The 18,063-nt window shown below is 32.5% G+C and overlaps 3 protein-coding genes across 4 annotated transcripts in view; 2 read left to right on the top strand and 1 right to left on the bottom strand.

Annotated features, from left to right (window-relative positions):
- Positions 1-8,985, top strand: part of LOC123004821 (calpain-D-like) — a 17,221-nt gene extending 8,236 nt beyond the window's left edge. Inside the window, exons 3-9 of one of the 2 annotated variants that reach the window (XM_044398269.1) lie at positions 788-1,203; positions 1,257-1,466; positions 4,037-4,125; positions 4,165-5,305; positions 7,397-7,853; positions 7,903-8,132; positions 8,177-8,985. In XM_044398269.1, the coding sequence (XP_044254204.1) occupies positions 788-1,203; positions 1,257-1,466; positions 4,037-4,125; positions 4,165-5,305; positions 7,397-7,853; positions 7,903-8,132; positions 8,177-8,651 (3,018 nt within the window). In that variant the 3' untranslated portion in view covers positions 8,652-8,985. The remainder of the gene's footprint in view (positions 1-787; positions 1,204-1,256; positions 1,467-4,036; positions 4,126-4,164; positions 5,306-7,396; positions 7,854-7,902; positions 8,133-8,176) is intronic. The other variant, XM_044398270.1, reaches the window with a different exon arrangement.
- On the bottom strand, positions 8,836-14,998 carry LOC123004822 (probable cytochrome P450 301a1, mitochondrial). Its single transcript, XM_044398273.1, has 6 exons — positions 14,907-14,998; positions 14,575-14,823; positions 14,279-14,524; positions 13,992-14,229; positions 9,048-10,050; positions 8,836-8,996 (listed from the first exon to the last, which is right to left on the bottom strand). Exons 2-6 carry the CDS (start codon positions 14,726-14,728, stop codon positions 8,886-8,888), a joined length of 1,752 nt encoding a protein of 583 aa, XP_044254208.1. The 5' UTR covers positions 14,729-14,823; positions 14,907-14,998; the 3' UTR covers positions 8,836-8,885.
- Positions 14,999-15,219: 221 nt separating this feature from the next.
- LOC123004621 overlaps positions 15,220-18,063 on the top strand; it is a 16,818-nt gene continuing 13,974 nt past the window's right edge. The window contains 4 exon segments of the mRNA XM_044397953.1: positions 15,220-15,325; positions 15,424-15,483; positions 15,528-15,744; positions 15,791-16,164. Coding sequence (XP_044253888.1) covers positions 15,435-15,483; positions 15,528-15,744; positions 15,791-16,164 — 640 coding nt within the window. The 5' untranslated portion in view covers positions 15,220-15,325; positions 15,424-15,434.

Here is an 18,063-nt window from a genome sequence, read left to right as displayed (position 1 = left end):
ACAGGCCAAAATAGCATCAATTTTCATCCAATTTGGCTATTTTAAAACCGGTTTTGACAAGACTACGAAATAAATAAATATTGATAAAATGTGGTCATTTTTTGACTTATTTTGACGAAATCCCAATAAATGAGAGATTTTCTCACACAAAAACGTAGTAAATCCTTCTAAATAGATAAAAATAAGGCCAATTTCGATCAGATTTGGTAATTTTTTGTGTTGTTCTTGCTCAAAAAAAGCTAAATCCTTGAAAACAGGCCAAAATAGCATTAATTTTAAAATAATTTGATTATTTTTGACTACTTTTGACGAAATTACAAGAGAATAATAGAGTTTCTCACTCAAAAACGACAAAAATAACGCCGATTTCGATCAAATTTTATAATTTTACTCAAAATTACGTCAATTTTAAAATAATTTGGTCATTTTTCGAATTGTTTTTACGAAATTACATGAAATAAGAGAGTTTTTTTACTCAAAAATGGGGTAATAGGACTCGAAACAGACCAAAATAATTCCGCTTTCAATTAAATTTGGTGATTTTTCCTCTTATTTGGGTCAAAATTCTCGAAATAAATGAGTTTCTCACTCAGAAAAAATCAGACTAAAATAGCGACAATTTTAAAATAATTTTACGAAATTACAAGTAAATAAGATACTTTCTAACTTAAAAACGACGGCCAATTTTGATCAAATCTGGTGATTTTTCGTCTTGTTTGGACAAAATCTCAGGAAAAAAAGTGTTTCTCGTAAATAAAATTTTCATCGGTGTCTTTTTATTTTGCAGGTTGATAATTGGGCCGATAATGAAGCGTTGAGAAAGCCCAGTCACAATCAGCGGCCCTCATATCGCCGCTCTTTTTCCGAACTCCCCACATCCCAGAATCTCCACGTCCCGAATATAAATCGCCGAAGTCTCGGAAACGAAGTTCTGGAGTCGGTTTTTCCAAAATCGAGCACTTCAATGACCGACATACAATCCTCTCAACATTCCTTCGACGGCATTACGACTAGATATAGTAATCTTAATTTGAATAGAAGTACAAGTGATATTACGTGCAATGAAGGTGCCACTGCCACCACTCTATACACCTACATTGGCATTTCGGAGCCGGATAAAGACAAAACACACATTTATGAGAATCAAGGAATCGTCAATGCTCATAAAAAAGGCGATTTTGATAGTGAACAACACGATAAAATGTAAGTTTTATATTATAATTTTTTTTTTGAATAGGTGTTAATCAAGTTTGAAGATTGCAAGCACTGAAATCTGGAAGCAATACATTTGGCACAAATTGGCCGTTTGATAAACGAAAATGGACATGTCGGCAATGCTCTTTTGCCTACAACGATTTTAATAATTTCAAGTGCGATATTTGTAAAGGGCCCAGGACTAGACCTTCGTTGAATGAACCTTGCACTGTGACGGTTACCGAGGACAGGAGTAGTGCATCAACGCCATTGTAAGTTGAAAAAAATATAGATAAGTACTTAGATTTTCGATCTTATCTCAGTTCGATTTATTAATTCGGTCTAAATAGAGCGTGAGTGCCATCACCATGTTCTACAGGTAATAAAATTCAATTTCACAAATTGAAATTTAGTCGTTACAACAAGAAAAAGTTTGAAAGTAATATTGGGCAAACTTATTGATTTTCGATTAGAATGACTTAATAAATTTTCAATTACAAAAATGCTACAGATAAGCCGAATTAAAGCTTTTTATCTCTTGCAGGGTTTAACACCTACGTAATATTCTGTTGTTTTGCAAAAAAAAAAAAAAACAAATCAAAACCTCAAAATATTTTTGTGTGCAATTAATTGCTAAATATAGACACAAAGTAAAATAATTTTGATTATTGAAATTTTGAATTTCGTGGTCAAAATAGTGACGTAAATCGCTCGAAACAGAATTAAAATAACAGCAATTTCGATCAAATTTGGTCATTTTCCAAATAACAAAATTTTACTCAAAAACTGGGTAAATGCTCGAAACAGACCAAAATGTTTTTACGAAATTACATGAAATAAGAGAACTTTTTTACTCAAAAACGGGGTAAATTTCTCGAAATAAATGAGTTTCTCACTGAGAAAAAACAGGCTAAAATAGCAACAATTTTATAATAATTTTACGAAATTACAAGTAAATAAGATACTTTCTCACTTAAAAACGACAAAAGTAAGACCAATTTCGATCAAATTTGGTGATTTTCCGTCTTGTTTGGACAAAATCTCAGGAAAAAAGAGTTTCTTGTTCAAAAACAAGTCAAATCACCAAAAAAAAAGCATCAATTTTTATAATAATGTGGTCATTTTTCGGATTGTTTTGACGAAATTTCATGAAATAACGGAATTTTTTTACTCAAAAACGAGGTACATTGTTCAAAACAGATCAAAATGACTCTAATGTCGATAAAATTTGGTTATTTTTCGTCTTGTTTGGGCGAAATCTCGCAAAATAATTGAGTCTCTCGTTCAAAATGAAGTAAATTTCTCGAAACAGGTCAAAATAGCATCTATTTTCATCCAATTTGGCTATTTTAAAACTAGTTTTGCAAGATTTTACGAAATAAGTAAATATTGATAAAATGTAGTCATTTTTATGACTTATTTTAACGAAATTCCATGAAATAAGAGATTTTCTCACACAAAAACGTAGTAAATCCTTCGAAATAGACAAAAATGAGGCCAATTTCGATCAGATTTGGTATTTTTTTGTGTTGTTTGGACGAAATCTTACGAAATACGTGAGTTTCTTGCTCAAAAAAGCTAATTCCTTCGAAACAGGCCAAAATAGCATTAATTTTAAAATAATTTGATTATTTTTGACTAGTTTTGACGAAATTACAAGAGAATAAGAGAGTTTCTCTCTCAAAAACGACAAAAATTACGCCGATTTCGATCAAATTTTATAATTTTACTCAAAATTGCGTCAATTTTAAAATAATTTGGTCATTTTCGAATTGTTTTGACAAAATTGCATGAAATAAGAGAGTTTTTTTACTCAAAAATGGGGTAATACGGCTCGAAACAGACCAAAATAATGCCGCTTTCAATAAAATTTGGTGATTTCTCCTCTTATTTGGGTCAAAATTCTCGAAATAAATGGGTTTCTCACTCAAAAAAAAATAAAATAAAAAAAATAGCGACGATTTTAAAATAATTTGGTTATTTTTTTGACTTGTTTTGACGAAATTGTAAGAATATGTGAGTTTCTCACTCAAAAACGACAGAAAATAGGTCAATTTTTCCTCTTGTTTGAACACAATTTGACGAAAAAAATAGTTTCTCGCTTAAAAACAAGCTAAATAAATGCCTCAAAATAGCATCAATTATAAAATAATTTGATAATTTTTCGAATTGTTTTGACAAAATTACATGAAATAAACGGAGTGGATTTCTAAAAACAGACTAAAATGATTTCAATTCCGATAAAATTTGGTAATTTTTTTGTCTTGTTTGGACAAAATCTCACAAAATAAATGAGTTTCTCTCTCAAGAAAAGCTAAATCCTTCGAAACAAGCCAAAATAACGCCAATTTTGAAAAAAATGGTGTTTTTTGTTGTTTGAGCGTTTCTCACTCAAAAACAACAAAAAAAGGGCCAATTTCGATCAAATTTGCTGATTTTTCTTGCTTGCTTGGCCGAAATCTCACGTTTCTCTCTCAAAAACAAGCTAAATGTAAAGACCAAAGTATATTTCGTAATTTTTCGGCTGAAAGTGTTTAAACATTGTTTAAAATTGAATAAACTAACCAAAAAAAAGTTCCTGAAGTAATGTATTAAAACATTCTGTACAACTCATTGATTTTCGCTAGATTAACATCCAACAACAGTGTGTTTATTTTTATTAAAAAAATGCTTGTTTAAAAAAATAGTTTGTTTACATAAAATTTATGAACTGTTTATTTATACACATCTGTGATCAATGGGAATTACAACATTAATTTTTTAGATAAAATTGTTTCAAAATTCCGTTAACAAAATTAATAAATTTAACGAAGTTGAATAATAAATTACGTAATTTCTTTAGGTCTTTGAACTGGAACGACACGATGGAGGTGCAGGTGCCCCTGGCGACGCTGGATCAAGACCTAGAGGACGATTTCCAGCTCCTTCCAGGTACCCCCAACTCACTCGATAACAAAAACAAGTCATTAGGACTTTTTCTAGGCGATGACAGTCCAGTGGACGACCAGAAATGGACTTGTAAGAAATGTACACTCGTAAACAGTGGCCGTTCGTTAATTTGTGAGGCTTGTTGCGGGTCAAAACTGCGTTCAGTTTCGATGACTAGCGATATGACATTAAGGAAAGGCGAATTTTGGTCTTGTACAAAATGTACGCTGAAAAATCCGTTAACGGCGCCGATTTGTAAAGCCTGTAAGACTGAGAAAAATAGTTTAAATCCATCTCCTCGTCACGGTTCATCCAAAAAGTACAATAAAAGCTCGTATCATAGTCAGAAAGTCGTCAAAACTCGAATCAATCTAATGACGGATTTAGATCGTAGTCGAAATAATGCAATTAAAGCGTGGCAGTGTATGATTTGCACTTTTGAAAATACGAAATCTCAAATTATCTGTGATATGTGTCAGAAAATCCGCGAAGATATTAGGACCACGCCTCCTGAGGAGCCGTCAAGGTTAAGTCAAGAGGAATTAGCCAATAAGCATTGGAATTACATTGTGAGATATTGCAAATTGAAGAAGCAGAGTTATGTTGATGAATCTTTTCCCCCATCGCCGACTAGTCTTTATTACAATCCATCTGAAGTCAAAGACGCTCACACGGTTAAATGGAAACGACTCAGAGATATAACAGTGGATGACGGCCCCGATTCGGATCTAATTTGGGCCGTATTCAGAAAACCGCATCCTTCTGATATCTCTCAAGGAGTTTTGGGCAACTGTTGGCTTTTGAGTGCCTTAGCCGTGTTGGCAGAACGCGAAGACCTCATCAGAGCTGTTTTGGTAACGCGAGATTTTTGCCATCAGGGAGTTTATCAAGTTAGACTTTGCAAAGATGGCAATTGGACCACTGTTCTCGTTGACGATTATTTCCCATGTGATAAAAAAGGACACTTGTTTTATTCGCAAGCAAAACGGAAACAACTTTGGGTTCCCTTGATCGAAAAAGCCGTCGCTAAAATCCACGGCTGTTATGAAGCTCTAGTTTCCGGACGTGCAATCGAAGGTCTAGCGACACTCACTGGGGCACCTTGTGAATCTATTCCTCTTCAGGCTTCTTCGATTCCGGCTCCTGCCGAGGAGGAACTCGACACTGATCTCATTTGGGCACAGTAAGTGCACTTTTATGTCTAGGATCAGTGATGCCAGATTAGATTAAGCGCTTGTCCCTAGATTGTAGCTTCTAAATTCCCTACTTAAAAAATTGAAAAGATACCTACTATTTCATAGGCCTATTTTGTTGAGGTAATATAATATAAATACAACATAAAACTGTGTTAACTCCAAACAACAAAAAATCAATAAATAATATAACAATAAATTGAAATAAATTTTACTAAAGAAATAAAAAAAAGCCAATTAAAACAAATTCAAATAAACATGTATATTCAGATACCTACTTAATTTTTATTTATACTTATAAATCATGGGATTTCATTAATTTTAAATATTCATCTAAAACATTAAATGAACTGCAATAATTAGTAAACTTGGCAACGCGAAAAACGCAAACGGCTTTTAGTTATATTGTTTTTTTTGTCTTTACACAACTACAGAAAATACATTTATGGTTTCCCCGTTTAAAAAAAAAACTTTAACAATTTATTAAAAAAAAGTACTGACTAGAAAACAATTTTGTTTAATTAGAGGTCATAATTTAGATCATAATCTTTAATTGAAAAAATTACCATAGTGGGTTGCCATTTAAAAAAAAATTTTTTTTACAGAACTCGAAAACTAAAAGAAATTTCGAAAAATGTTATTCTTGATAAATGGTCACATTTTAATTGGACTTTACGCTACACTAATTATTTTTTTTGTAAAGTGGTTAGTTTACGAAAAATACTTTTTATTCACCTGGTATGTATACAAATGCGCTAACTTGGCGAAGTTACAATATTCATATTAAAGATTTTTGAAATTTTTGAAACTGTGCCAGCAATGTGAAAAAAATTGAGATTTTCACTGAAAATGTAAAAAATCCCTAGATTAAGAAAAATTGAAAAAATCCCTTTTTCCCTTTTTGTTAGAAAAATCCCTAGAACTAGGGAAAAATTCCCTAATCTGGTATCACTGACTAGGATACGACACGATGTAAAACAAAACGTCCCCGTTCTCGATAGTTCCGTTAGCGAGGCCAGATGGCGCAGTTGTTCCTTTCCCGTTCAAGTTTTAATTAAAAAAGGGCTGTATTTACATAACGGTGAGCAAAACGCAAATAAAAAAATAAAGGCAGATAGAACATTAAATTCTCAATAATAAGAGATAAAGGTTATGCAAAAATTTTATTGAAAACTATATTTAAAAAAATTCAAACATTTAGCAATTTGCGCCCCGTCTCATATTTTTCAAAATGCTACGATACAAGAAAAATATAAAAAAGAAAGTTGTAGAGAATGAAATTTCCGAGATGATACCTCTATCTTCAATGGTTTAGATATGGTTTCGCGGACTTTTTTGTAGGAAATTTAATTCTCTACAATTTTGTATCCAACACTTTTTTTGTATCTTCAACCGTATTCGCAGCGTTTTCAAAAATATCGAAAACAGTGTTAAATAAACAATTATCAGTTTGCGTTCCGCCCAATATTTTTAAGAACGCTGCGAATATGGTTAAAGATACAAAAAAAGTGTAAGAAACAAAATTGTAGAGAATAAAATTTGCTACAAAAAAGTCCGCGAAACCATATTTCTATCTTCAACGGTTTAGGTTTAAATTGCTTTAAAATGTTCCTCTGGCACCAGTAAAAATGCAACGAATCCGTCGCTTGAGCGGCTTTGAAAGTCTTTGAGGCCTAAACCTACACTATGTCACGGACTTTTTACGAGAAAATTTTATTTTCTACAACTTCCTTTCTTACATTTTTCTTGTATCTTTAACCGTATTCGCAGCATTTTGAAAAACATGAAACGGAGCACAGATTTTGAATTTTAAATATTTTTTTTCTCATATTCCTCGTGAAAAATTTAGTGGTTCGTTTTTTACAGCTTATTAAGAATATAAAGCTCAACATTTTTGCATTCTTTTCCAAGCAATTAGTAAAGTGGTTGAATTTAAATTAATTAAAAACAATTTGAAACTGATTTTTACTCCGCCGTACTACTTTTTTTGGGTCCAAAAAATCAAGCAATTTTGTATCTCGTTTCGTCTCCTAGTATGTAGTTCTCCGTAGTCCCACGAAAAAAAACAATTACCGTTTCAGACTTCTGTCTTCACGTCAGGCACTTTTTTTGATGGGGGCGTCGTGTGGCGGCGGCAATATGAAAGTCGACGAGGTGGAGTACCAGAATAAGGGGCTCAGGCCGCGCCATGCCTATTCTTTGTTAGATGTTAGAGATGTGGATGGCTATAGACTCCTGAAATTGCGAAATCCCTGGGGGCACTTTGTGTGGAAGGGCGATTGGGCGGACGCTTCAGACAAGTGGACGCGAGCCCTTCGCATGGAATTGATGCCCGAAGGGCCCCAAGATGGCACCTTTTGGATTTCCTTCGGTGATGTTTTGAAATACTTCGATTGTATTGATATTTGTAAAGCACGGAATGGTTGGAACGAAGTTAGACTTTCGGGTGTTTTACCACCACTTTCCTCACAGAAACACTTGTCTTGTATTTTGCTCACGATTTTGGAACCCACTGAAGTCGATTTRACACTTTTTCAAGTYCTTACTATCTATTTTCCAATTTTMTTTTGTTAATTTTGTCTTCTAGGAGGGTCAACGCAAGTCGGAAAAATCWCAACGCTCTCAGCTCGATTTATGTGTCGTTCTTTTTAAAGCACGAAACGGTTCAACAATCGGTAGTTTAGTCGAACATAGTAAAAGACAAGTGCGTGGTTTCGTTGGTTGTAATAAAATGTTAGAAGCTGGAGAATATGTTGTTGTACCTTTAGCATTTAATCATTGGCATACTGGCCTAGAAGACCTCACTGCATTCCCAAGGTACTACAAAACCTGTCACTGAATTATTTCTAGCTCTTTTTTAGATATGTTTTAGCCATTCACAGTTCCAAGAAATTACTAGCTGAACAACTAACTCCTCCTGATTGTATTTTGGCCGATTCGATAATTTCCTTAACATTGGCACGTGGTCAAAGACATGAAGGTCGCGAAGGTATGACGGCGTATTATTTGACCAAAGGATGGGCCGGTTTGGTTGTGATGGTCGAAAATCGACATGAAAACAAATGGATTCATGTGAAATGTGATTGTCAGGAAAGTTATAACGTGGTATCAACACGTGGTACATTGAAAACAGTGGATTCTGTGCCTCCTTTGACACGACAAGTCATTATAGTTCTAACACAACTTGAGGGTAGTGGCGGTTTTTCTATAGCCCATAGACTTACACATAGACTTGCAAACTCACAGGGTTTATACGATTGGGGGCCTCCTGGCACTTGTCACGATCCGGAATTAGATTATCAAACCAGCGGGTTGCATATGCCTAGGTTGTTTTAATTATATCGTTGTTTCGTTTTTATATTTTCAAATATTTCACAGTTATGGCCTAAATGTGTCATTTGTTTAGTAATCTCAATTCCTTATTGCAATGTTCAGTTTTATGACGTATAAATGTTTGTTTGGTGTTTAATAGAACATGCTTTTTAGATTGTGTAAAATCGTACATTGTTAAGAATTAAAGTAAGCTTTCAAGTAAATTTATTTCAATTCATTCAACAACACAAACATATATTAAACACGTTCAGCAAATCTAAATCTTAGTTTCTTATTAGGCGCAGCCCATAGTTTGTTGGTACTGTTGATATCGCCATAAAGATACTCAATCTTAAAGTTCCTTAAAATCTTCAAGAGAAATCACATTTAATGACATTTAACAAAATTTTTTTGACTTACCTTAGTTATCAAAGCTCCAATTTGCATCTCGGCCAATTCCTTACCTAAACAAGCTTTAGCTCCATAACCGAAAGGAATCGACGCAAATAATTGCATATCATCAATGGGTGATAACCAACGTTCTGGCATAAATTTATGAGCATCTTCGAAATACTCTTCACGCCAACTTGACAAACTTGTCACCATCAATAAATAAGTTCCTCTCGGAATATGGTAGTTGTAAATTGACAAATCATCATTGAGGATACGCCCCAATAGGGGAATCGGTGGTTTGAGCCTTAAAGTCTCCTTAATACAGGCCTGAAGATAGGGCATTGCAGCCAAAGCATCTTTGGATAATTTCGCCGGTTGACGCGCAATCTCATTGTAGAGTTTCACTTGACATCTTGGATTTTTCGCTAAATGATACAACATAAATGCAATAGTGTGCGCCGTTGCATTTATCCCAATCAACATCATATCAAGCAAAATAGTCATTGCATCTTCAACCATAATTCCCGGCTTTAAAAGCACATTTTCCATCAAACAATTCACTTCTTTATTAACAGCATCGCCTTCTTTCTTCTCTTTAATCAAAAGTTGGATACGATGAACGTACTTGCTCAATACGTTATCAATCGCATCGCAGTTTTCCACAAGCGATTTCCATGCAGGTGTTGGGAGAAATTGCCACAAATGAAGCCCGTATTCGCATCGTTGGATCGCTTTAGTCGCTTTTATCAAGCCATCGAGGAGCACACCGGGATCCGATGTTGAACTCAGACCACAAGGATCCAAAAATCCCAATTTTTTATCCAACGTCACCAAACACATGCATTCCAGACACCATTTGTAGATTTCTTTCTGGAAGGTTCCAGGGACTTCCTCTTGACGGTTCCGGATGTTGGCAATCCGCGCGATGAATTTGTTGCAAGCGTCGTCGATTTTGTCGTATTGGCGAGCAATCAACTGCGGAAGGGGCTGTTCGATGGACTTGCGGAACTTTTCCCATTCTGGCCCAAACCTAACACAAGAATTTAAGGTTGAACTATATTGAATAAAAACAAGTCGTCCTCAAAAATTCTGAAAAATAGCATAACTTTTTCATGGTCTTAGCAACAATATACAGTATATCCCCGGATTGAGTTCCAAGGGATAAAAATATCTTTGATTTTACGCCAAAAGTACTTCACTTGAAACGAGCAAATCTACAGGTGTTCCATTTTTATTCTTATAAATTTAAAAGGAGATAGAATATTCAATTTTAAGATAAAAGTTTCCTATGAACATTCTTGAAAAATACTATGTTTTAATAGATTTTGTGTAATATTTCAGAAACCATTTTAGATAAAAGTAAAAAATTTGGTACAGTTGATTACCTTTATGTCGAAATTTTTAATCAGGGGCGTCCTAAACTGGGGGGTTTTGGATAAAAAGCACTGTAAGAACAACAAAATTCTAAATCTCATAGTTTTTTACTAAAAAGAGGTATCTTGCGTTTTTTCGCTATAATTTACCCTTTTTGAGTAAAATCTTTCTAATAATAATGTTACACTTGTTTTGTGGTGTTTTTTACCGAAAAAAAAAATGGTCAAGTTTGGTCGAAAATCATATTTTTTTTTAAAACGTTTTAGATACGTTTTTTAAGATAAAAACTCAAATTTTGAATAAGACTTTATCGAGACAAGATAAAATCACGAAATTAAATCGAAAATATATTTTTCACTTTCTCAAGCGTTTAAGAAAGTTCTTCAGCCAGAAATGCAATTTTTTTGCAAAATTTTGACCGAACCAGTTGAAAAATCGACAAAAATTGTGCTATTTTTGCTTTCTTAAGCAGTTAAATACATTTTTGAACTAAAAACTTCTTTTTTTCGCAAAATGCTGCTAAAATAGTCCACAAAATCACTAGATTCAAATTATCGTTCTATTTTGGTCTGTTTCACTGGATTTAGTTTGGTGACCTAAAAACCTACTTTTTTTCAAAAAAATTCATTCACAACCAAAAAACCACGAAGTTAGTGCACCTTTTAAAGCGTTCAACATGTTTTTTGCAAAATTTTAGAAAAAAAAATGACCAAAAAACATTATTTTTGACTTTTTTAGTTAAAAATGCACCACTTTTTTTGTGACATTCTGTTCAAACAAGTCTTGAGATCTTCTAATTAGATAAAAAATGGTGTTTTTGCCATTTGTAAGTAAAAATCTTAATTGTTTTTTTTTATCAAAACATGCCCAAAAATTAATTAGGCAAAAAATTATTTTATTTTCATCTATTTTCAAGCGAATAAAATAATAATAATAATATAAATAAAATAATTAATAATAATAATAAAAGGTTTTCGAGCCAAAACTGATTTTTTTCACAAAATTTAATAAAAAATAGGTAAATTAGGGATCGAAAATGACATTGTTTTTGTCTTTTTCAAGTAAAATTTCACCCAAATGGGCCAAAAAATTAGCAAATTAAGTTGAAAATGGTATATTTTTTTAAACCGTGGGTTAGGATAAATATTACTCTAACTATTTTGGCTGAAATTTTTTGCCACTTTCAACAACAAAATTCTAAATTCCATAGTTTTTCACAGAAAGAGCTCTTTTGCGTTTTTCGATACAACCCCATTAAAAAACGCACCCTTTTCAGAGGGTTTGGCTCCTTTACAAAACATATTTTTTTATACATATTTATAGGACACTTTTGTCTTAAAATTGAATAATATTCAACCTGTTCAAATTTGTAACAATAAAAACGGAACATTCTGTATAATTAAAACTTCATTATTCTGACTCAATAGAAGAAACTTTTTTGGTAGAAAGGACTTCTATGTTCAGGGTGCTGCATTTTGGATGTCCAAATAGGGATTTATACATTCTGGAGCTCTTATTTTTTGAGAAAATAATATTGTTAAAATTGCATCCCGCTATCGTCTTTTGTTTTTGACTTATAGCCAGTTGATAAACTTGTATTTTTTTAAAATGGTAATCATAGATGGCTATGGCATTTTTTAAGTTTGTATTTTTCTTATCTTAAAAATATACCGCCTTGCAATAATTTCGTGCAGCATTGCTTCTGTTATAAGTTGGAGAGTAATAGATATACAAACAATAAGAGGAAGCGAGATAGATTATATACGTAGGCATAGTAACAACAAATTTTTTCGATTTGTCGCTGTATAGTTCGTCTTTCTCTTACTTTAGGAAACCCTATTGATTGCACTGTTTCAACTCAAGAACTTTGCAATGTTGCGTAAAATTATTGTTGTACTGTATATTTGTTTTTCTCTCCATATATCGTAGCATTTTTAAAAAGTTTTTTTTTCTTATCTAAAAATATATATTTGTTTTCCTGTCCATATATCATGGCAGTATTTCCATTAAATGTGCCATACAACAAATACAACTTTTTTTGCCGCTAAAGTTGTTTTTTTGAAAAGACCAAAATCGGAGCTTTCTCTCAACCTTCCACCATTCTGAGGACTAACATCTTGTGATCTTTTCTTTTTCTTTAATATATTTTTTTTAGTTTTAGTAAAAATTCATTTTGTATTATTTCTGGTATTTCTTCTTCCATTAAAACTTAAGTAAATTCTAGTTCTTTCATTTCTTTTTATGTATACGCTTTTTATACGTGCATTCATATAATTTCTTTATCGAACCATTTTCTTGGAAAGATTCTTTCTACTCTTCTTTCTAACACTGAAAAGAATTTTCTTGTTGCACTGTTTCCCCAAGTCTTGAAGCTAATTAGGTATAATAATTTATTGTAATTATATTCCATTACCTCTTTCTAAGTACGTATGAAACTAGAATTATGTCTTGAAAAAGACAGATTTTAACCACGAGACTAAGCACAAAAAAGCGGAGGGAGAACACAAGAAAACAAAAAGAAGACAAAAAACGAATGAATTTACAATTGTTGTAAACATATCAACCCCTTTTCCAAATTTTCTTGGAAATTAGTCCAATATCAAATAACAACCAACCCTTTTAAATAATAATTATTCCAACAGAAAAATAAGTCTTCAAGATGGCAGAATGTAAATATTCATGTTTAGTGTTACATCTTGAGAGAAGTTTTTTAAATTAAATTTGTTGATTCCTATAAATATTCTACTTCTAGAAAGAAAAATTAGAATTCAATGCAGAAACGACGTTTTTGGTTATATCTTTGAATTATATTGCATTTCTAAGTCGCAGTGGCCACTTCCCTGTGTCAATTTGTAAAAATTAAGTTGTGTAAATGCGACTTTAAACATCCAATTGTTTTTTAGGGACATATCTATCAAAAAAATGACAATTGTGAAAAAATCGGGTTAGAGTATACTCTTTTTTTTCATATTAATGTGCATCAAGTAGGTTGTAGAAGTCTAAATGCATCTTTAATTTAAAGGCTGATTTACACAAAAAGTGTCATTAATGTCATTCAGAACAAATTTAATCACATCAATAATGAGAAATGAAAAATGTTAATTGTGTTGTTAATTTTAATTATTTTTTGCTACCTGGGGTTTACATTTATTTAAAAAAATATTTTTTAGGGAAGATTAAGGTTAGGATTGTTTGAATTTTTGCATGGGTGCCACCTTAAAATGATCGCTTTCAGCGACTACTTCGATTTATATTAATTTGAAAAGGAGTATACTTCACATATAACATCTAGTGCGCCTGTCAAAATTGTTGACACAATTTAGTTATTACTATTGCCAACATAGACACAATCCATACACTAGAAGGGGCGGGCTAAGGGCTGCCAACCTTGCAATAAATTAAATGGCCGCTATGAATTGACCGATTTTTTGATAAAAAATAATGATAAAAGTATTAATTTATAATAGTTTGCCAACACAGCGGTTTTAAAAAATGTACTTTTCATATATGTTATTCTAAAATTTCAAAACTAAATTTTAAATAATAATGAAAAAAATTCAAGCCTTTTTAAGGTACTTTTAGACAAAAAACTCTTACATGAGGATGGGTCCAGTGTGTCTCAATTTCCTGTGTTGCAGCCGATATTTCTCGACAGAATCCAGACTCGAGCGAATTGGGTAAGGCCCCTCGTTCTTGAAGACAGCAGCAATGTGTTCCGGGCGACTCACCATCACAATATCGCCCCCTAGCGGCCCATGGAGTCGCACCACGGGGCCATAGTGGTCAAAAAATCGTTTAAAGAGTGCCATATTCCCACTCCAGCTCAGTAAACTACCTGTGAATACCCCAGTAGAGTTGAATTTTACATTTAGCTGCATTCGTACCAACTGCTAGCAAATACTGTATAGCCCCTCCTGTGATCTGCGTACTCAATATGGGGACCATGCCCCAAATCCGGTGAATAATTCGAAGACTGATTGGCCCCGGAATGTTATCAAACGCGATTGATTTCGATATTTGTTCGGCGACCATTTGGCGACTGATTGTGGAGGTGTCGACGAGGACGTCCATGTCGGGCTTCTGGAGACTGACCTTGACGGCGTCTTGGGGCACAGAAATGCTGGGTTTGCCTTCAAAAACGCACAATTAGACCCGAGGTTGGGGAAAATTGGTGAATTACCCGAAATTGTGAAAGCTCCCGGCGTGGGGGCCTGGGTCGCCGAGGCCGAAGTCGCAGAGGTTTTAGTGGAGTCATGGGCGAAATTCTTCAAGTTGAAGCGTCGCAGGATGCTAAAAGGCTGCGATTTTGCACGAAAAACTTGCACAATCGACATTTTTCACAAAATTTGAGTTTTTCAAACAGCGTCGGTTTAAGTGCTCAAAAATGTAATGGCGTTCCACAGGCCACTATACCGAAATTTACGGGGACCTAAAATTTCACATTTTCAACACGAATTCTAACAAGATAACTAATGTGTTGTCGTTAATTGTTAATAATAGTGCAAATTTTACCTTCAAATTGGGGTTTTTTAACAATTTAATGATTTAACCACAAATGGACGCTTCGGTTTTTCAAACAGCCTACTTAGCGCTCTTGATTTAAATTAAACTTGACAGAAACTTTTACTGTTAGAGGTTGGTACAACAAAAATGTTATTTACAAAGAATAAAATTAAGAGAAATACTTGAATGTTTATAAACGTAGCTTTGTGATTTATATGGCCTTGATTTTAACTAAAACACATTTACTTTTTTCTACATCAAATCTCAATTTAATTTTTGTGATTGTAATTAGTTTTTTTGAATTTAAACGAGTGGTCACACTGCGATTTTGTTTTTGTTATGTCACGTGTTCCCGTTTGTTTTTGTGCGTTTTTTTCAAGTTTTCTCAAAAAATCAAAAGAAAAGAAATAAGAAGAGACTTGTTCCAGGTTTGTGCGTTTATAATACACACAATTACGTTTAATCAAATGCAATGTGTTAAAAATTACCGGCATTTCAAAAGTAAGGTTATGTTTACTTTTTTCAGAGCTCCAAGAAATGTTTGTGATGTTTGAAGACAACCTTTTCCAGCATTTCACACCGCGATGTAAGTGCTCGTCGGTATGTAATTATTTTTGATGATTTTTTCAGTGAAATCTTGCGGAAATGTGTGCACAGTCCTGTCGGTGATTCTGTGTTTTCTCACACTTTTAACGCTTCTGGCGATATTTGCGGTCGATTTGACCCAAAAAGTCCACGTCGTTTACATCGATGGAGCGGCCCCCAGACACGTCACCAACGATAAATTCCTCAGTGTGGCCCTTGACGCCTCATTAATCGCAAACGGATTCAAACATCTCGATTTAAAGTACTCGCACGAGTTTCTCTCCAATTTTAATTGCACGAWATTGTAGAAATCCAAAAATTGTAAAAATGATGAAAGCCCTCGCCCCTGCGTARTTGCGAATTGGGGGCACAATGGCCGACAGACTCATCTTCTCCACAACCGAAMCAATGCATTTCAAACACTCGAATGGCAAAATTGATGGGGGCGAATGTGCATATGAGGGGAAATWCTGCGAGGCTTTAGAWAGGCCTAACTTTACGATGAACTCACACGAGTGGCTCCAATTAAATGAGTTGGCTCGAAAGACAAACCTTGAAATTATTTTTGATTTAAATTCTTTGCGGCGCTTTGATGACGGGGCTTGGGACTACACAAACGCTGAGACGCTGATCCGGTTTTCGAGCCAACATGATCTTCACGTAAACTGGGAGTTGGGGAATGGTATTTTTCACGTTCAAAACTATAAAGTTGCAAACTAAAATTGGTCAATTCTYAAATAATAATAATTAGTATTTTATTTTAAAAAGAAATCTTCTAAAATACTCGGTAGTTCACTTATAAAAAAGTTTAAAACAATTTTTTTTAAGTATCCCAAAGAAGGTCTCAAAAAAAGGTTTTTTTACAAAATCTTAACGAATTTCACGAAATTCATAGTCAGTTTTTTTTTTAAATAATTTGTTTAAGCTCAAAATTCTCAATAGACTTTTCTATCTATTGAATTAAAACTATGTACTTTACCTATACATAATTTTTTTTTAATCCCTGGAAATTAACAAAACGGTTTAGAAATTTCATAGAATTATCAGGATTTTTCTAAATACAAACATGAAATATTTTGAAACTATGAATATGTGTCAAAATAATTCTCCCAAAAGTTTTCATTTAAAGTAAATTTTATTTCTAGTAGTACAGAATCTCTTAGTATTCCAAATTTTTTATTTAAAGAACCAAAAATTATTTTAGATAAGAGAATCTCAAAAAGATCTCGAAAATTTATAAAAAAAAGAGAATTACCAATATGGTCAGGATTTTGAAAAAAAATTAATCTCAAAATTCAGTAATTCCACAAAATTGTTTAGAAATTTTTGATAATTCCACAGAATTATTAGGATTTTTCCTAAAAAGAAACATGAAATACTTACATACTGCGAATATCTCTCAAAATAATTTTTCTAAAATTTTATATAAATTAATAATAATACATTCCTAATGTTTTCAGTCAAAATAAATTTTATTTTCAGTGGTACAACAGAAATCCTTAAGAGAATTTTTACAGAATCTTAACGAATTCCACAAAATTCATAGTCAGTTTTTTTTTAATAATTTAAGTTTTCAAAAAATTCTCAACAGACTTTTCTATCTATTGGTATTAAAACTATGCACTTTACCTATACATAATTCTTTTTAAATCCCTGGACATTCACAAAACGGTTTAGAAATTCCATAGAATTATCAGGATTTTTCTAAATACAAACATGAAATATTTTGAAACTATGAATATGTGTCAAAATAATTCTCCCAAAAGTTTTCATTTAAAGTAAATTTTATTTCCAGTAGTACGAAAAAAATCTCCAAAAGAATTTTTACAGAATTTTAGTATTCCAAATTTCAATCTCAAAAAAGATCTCGTTAATTAAAAAAAAGAATTACAAATATGGTCAGGATTTTGAAAAAGTTTTAAACTCAAAATTCACTAATTCCACAGAATTATTATGATTTTTCCTAAAAACAAACATGAAATACTTACATACTGTGAATATCTCTCAAAATAATTCTTGTAAAATTTTATATAAATTAATAATAAGAATAATAATAATACATTCCTAAAGTTTTCAGTCAAAATAAATTTTATTTTTAGTAGTACAACAGAAATCCTTAAGAGAATTTTTACAGAATCCCAAAAAAGGATTTCAAATTTCTTATTTAATAAATTAATTGGAATTATTTTAGAGAAAAGAATTCCAAAGAAAATCTCAAAAGTAGTTATAATTTTTTTACAAAATTCCAACGGATTCCATGAAATTCATAGTCAGTTTTTTTAATTAATTTGTTTAAGCCCAAAATTCAGATTTTTCTATCTATTGATATGAAACTTTATGTACTTTACTTATGCATAATTCCTTTTAAATTCCCGGAAATCTACATCACGGTTTAGAAATTCTTGAAAATTCCACAGAATTATCAGGATTTTTCTAAATACAAACATAAAATATTGGGAAAGTATGAATATTTCTCAAAATAATTCCCCCAAAAGTTTTCATTTAAAGTAAATTTCTCAAGGGAATTCAAACAAAATTCCCAAAATTAAATTTCTTAAGATTCTACATTTATTATTCAATA

Source organism: Tribolium madens, unplaced genomic scaffold, assembly GCF_015345945.1.
Source record: "Tribolium madens isolate multiple individuals breed KSU strain unplaced genomic scaffold, Tmad_KSU_1.1 Scaffold_20;HRSCAF=117;Tcas5.2_LG4, whole genome shotgun sequence".
Taxonomy (NCBI): Eukaryota; Metazoa; Arthropoda; class Insecta; order Coleoptera; family Tenebrionidae; genus Tribolium; species Tribolium madens.
This window is presented reverse-complemented; position numbering and strand designations above follow the sequence as displayed.